The sequence below is a fragment of the Neopelma chrysocephalum genome, unplaced genomic scaffold, assembly GCF_003984885.1.
Source record: "Neopelma chrysocephalum unplaced genomic scaffold, ASM398488v2 Primary Assembly neopelma1_65, whole genome shotgun sequence".
Lineage (NCBI taxonomy): Eukaryota > Metazoa > Chordata > Aves > Passeriformes > Pipridae > Neopelma > Neopelma chrysocephalum.
In genome coordinates, this window is record NW_020897722.1 from 1,756,632 (window position 1) to 1,759,792 (window position 3,161).

General features: G+C 51.3%; 1 protein-coding gene across 2 annotated transcripts in view; it reads right to left on the minus strand.

Moving 5' to 3' along the window:
• The window catches only part of LMF1 (lipase maturation factor 1), a 159,914-nt gene that overhangs the window by 20,329 nt on the left and 136,424 nt on the right, over positions 1-3,161 (minus strand). For both annotated transcript variants that reach the window (XM_027683904.1, XM_027683905.1), the window contains exon 8: positions 275-428. In XM_027683904.1, coding sequence (XP_027539705.1) covers positions 275-428 — 154 coding nt within the window. The remainder of the gene's footprint in view (positions 1-274; positions 429-3,161) is intronic.

The window sequence follows — 3,161 nt, forward strand, 5'->3', positions numbered from 1 at the left end:
CCTTCTCACAAACAGATATTCCATAAAATGTAGTTCAGTGGGAAGGATAGCTGCTCCTTTTCTCCTTCCTTCTCACAAACAGATATTCCATAAAATGCAGTTCAGTGGGAAAGAAACCTGCTCCTTTTCTCCCTCTCTCTCACAAACAGATATTCCGAGTCTCCTGGCTCCCGGCAGGATTTCTGTTCAGATTCAAGGCACACAGACTGTGTGGCTTTGGAATATCCTGGGGAAAGGAGCAGAGCCATAGGAAGTGCCATTAAACAGGGTGTACCTCCCAAAAGCTCCATAGGTGTTGACTATCCTGAGGGGGTTGAACGAGGTGTTCATGACTTGTCTGGAGTTGAGCAGGTTCAGGACCACGGGCACGCTGAGGTAGGCGAGGAGGAGGCCGAAGGAGATGTTCACCACTCTGCGGATGTGGCAGCCTGTGTGGGACACACAACCAGGCCAGAGGAAGGTGATTTCCCTCCCGGTGATGGGCTCTGCTCCCCCCAAACCCCCTCCCCATGGGACACCCCCCCCCGTGCTGGCCCAGCCGCCGGCCACCCCTCGGCCTCGCTATCGCTGCCCGGATCTGCCTGTCTCTAAATAGTCTGAGAAGGGGCTAAAAGGAAAAATGTCTGAAATGTAACATTAATCACTGCCTTCATACGGGGGGGGGAAAAACCACAGCTGGCACTTGCACCTTGCTCAGAATCTCCCTCCTGGTTCGGGAGCCGTGCGTGGAGCTCCTCCAGCGCCCACGGCCCCGTTCCTGCCTCCTCCTGCTGCCCCAGGCTCTCACCGTCCTGGCTCATGGTCCTGCTCCAAAATCTCTGTCCCTTATCATTTCTGGATGAGATGTGTGCTGCTTTGCCAGCCCTTTGGAATGGGGTTTGCAGGAGCAGCACAGGATCCCAGTCTGGACAGACGCTGCCACAATGAGACAAATAAGCAGAGGTGACCCCCCAGGGGCTCCTTCCCTCATGGCCCTTTTCAATTTATTTAACATTAACAGCCAAAGGATCAGATTCAAAGCAATTGTGTGGAGCTTTCCCCTTATCTCTGCAGGAGAGGGATGTTTATTTGAACCTCTCTCAGAAGCTCTTAATAACTGTTTAGTCTGAGAACGTTTCTGGAGAATCATTTGAATGGGGAAGGAGATGCCTCCCCTCGCTCCCTGAGCTGCTGTGGATGAGGCTGCTGGGCATTTTTTCCTATTTTAGACAGGCTGAACTTCCTACCCTGTAATTAAAGAGCAGGTACAGACATAGAGCCCCCCACCTGGCTCCTCAGCTCAGTCCATGGCTGTGCATGGACTGTTTGTCCTTCAGCAGGTGGTGACCATCATTGCCATCATTCCCTTGGGGTCACAGCTGCTCAGCCGGAGAGAAAAAGGGGTTAACACAAGGAAAAAAATAATCCAGATGGCAAGGATGGAGAAAAACTTGGGGAAGGAGCATGGGACACGAGCCAATGGGATCTGGCTGGGAATGGGGGGTCTCAGCAGGAATCACACAGACCCTTCAAGGATGTGGCCAGAGCCTTGTAAAATCAGGTCATGAGCAGGGCATGGCTGGGGACCCTCCTGTTCTGCTCTGGTGACCCAGAGTGAGGGCTCCTCTAGGCCTCTTGGCACACAGCTCAACAACCTCTGCCTTCTCAGCAGAAAAAAAAACACACAGAAATCCAAATTCCCAGAGTATTACAGATATCCTACCCCTGTGGATTCCCTTTTTTGAACAGGGACACATCAACCCTCCAGAGCAGTGGCATGTAGGGATGGTTCTCCTTGCTTGGACACCCTGGCTCAGTCAGGTTTTCTGGAGAACATGACAAAAAAGGAGCAAGATCCTCAAAACCAGGATCTTCCTTCCCCTCATGGTGACTCACAGCAAAGAGGAGCCCTTTGGCTTCTCCTCCTGAAAGGAAGGTGCAACCTGAGTGTTGTTTGGGACTGGAGGCATAAACAGAGTTGGTAGGAAAGCTTGAGGCTCTCCCAGCCTCTAAAGCAAAGCTATGGGAGGGGAAAAGCTGATTTATTCCAGCAAAATCTGTAAAATAAGAGACACAGAAAGTTTAATGAAGCTGGATTAGCTGCTGGAACCAACATTTTTGGTTCTTAAGCTGCTTCTTGGTAGGTGACAAAGGACTAAAGACGGATGCTGCCTCTTGTTGACATTTTTCATTCTTCTGACAGATGTTCAGGGTATTTAAAGACGAGCATCTGTGACTGCTGTTGATATTACAGGCAATTTGTTGCTTATATGTGGTTTTGAAAAATGCTACAAACACAGCTCTACATCTGTTACACAGCACCACAGAAACATCCCAGTGTTGCTCTTCTGGAGCAGAGCTGCTTGAAAACTGCCTTGGGAAGGGAACACCCATCCCTTTTTTCCAGTTACAATCCTCCTTGTATTTGCTTTTCCATATTCATGGTCTGAACATGAGTTCACCTCTTCTTTGCTTTGGGGAACTCACTCCCTGCTGTGACAGTGCCCATGTTAGCAAGTGGTGGCCACAGGCAGCTGCTCCTTCCACTAGCCCAGGTTGCTCCAAGCCCTGTTCAACCAGGCCTTGGACACTTCCAGGGATCCAGGGGCAGCCACAGCTTCTCTGGGCAACCTGTGCCAGGGCCTCCCCACCCTCACAGGGAAGAATTTCCTCCCAATATCCCATATAACTCTGCCCTCTGGCAGTGGGAAGCCATTCCCCCTTGTCCTGTCCCTCCAGGCCCTTGTCCCAAGTCCCTCTCCAGCTCTCTTAGAGACCTTTTAGGCCGTGGAAGGGGCTCTCAGGTCTCCCTGGAGCCTTCTGTTCGCCACCGAGCCATGGAGGACAGAGCAAGAGAGGACATGGCTGCTTCTGCACCCAGCTCCTGACCCCACCTCAAACCACACTGGGTGTTCCATCCTTAACTTCAAACAGTCCAAATTAAAAGAAAAAAAAAAGACAAAAAATAATAATCATAAGATAAATTGTGCAACTCCACCTCCTTATTTTGGGTTGGAATCTGATCCTCACCGGGGTGAGAGCAAAGAGCACTGACTTCCAAGAGCTGCAGCTGCCTGGACTCGCTGTGGACACCATCCCTGCATGGAGGATGTGTCCTGGCAGCCATGTCCCCACGGGAATCTCCCCCTGGCAATGTCCCCATGGGAATCTCCCCCTGGCAA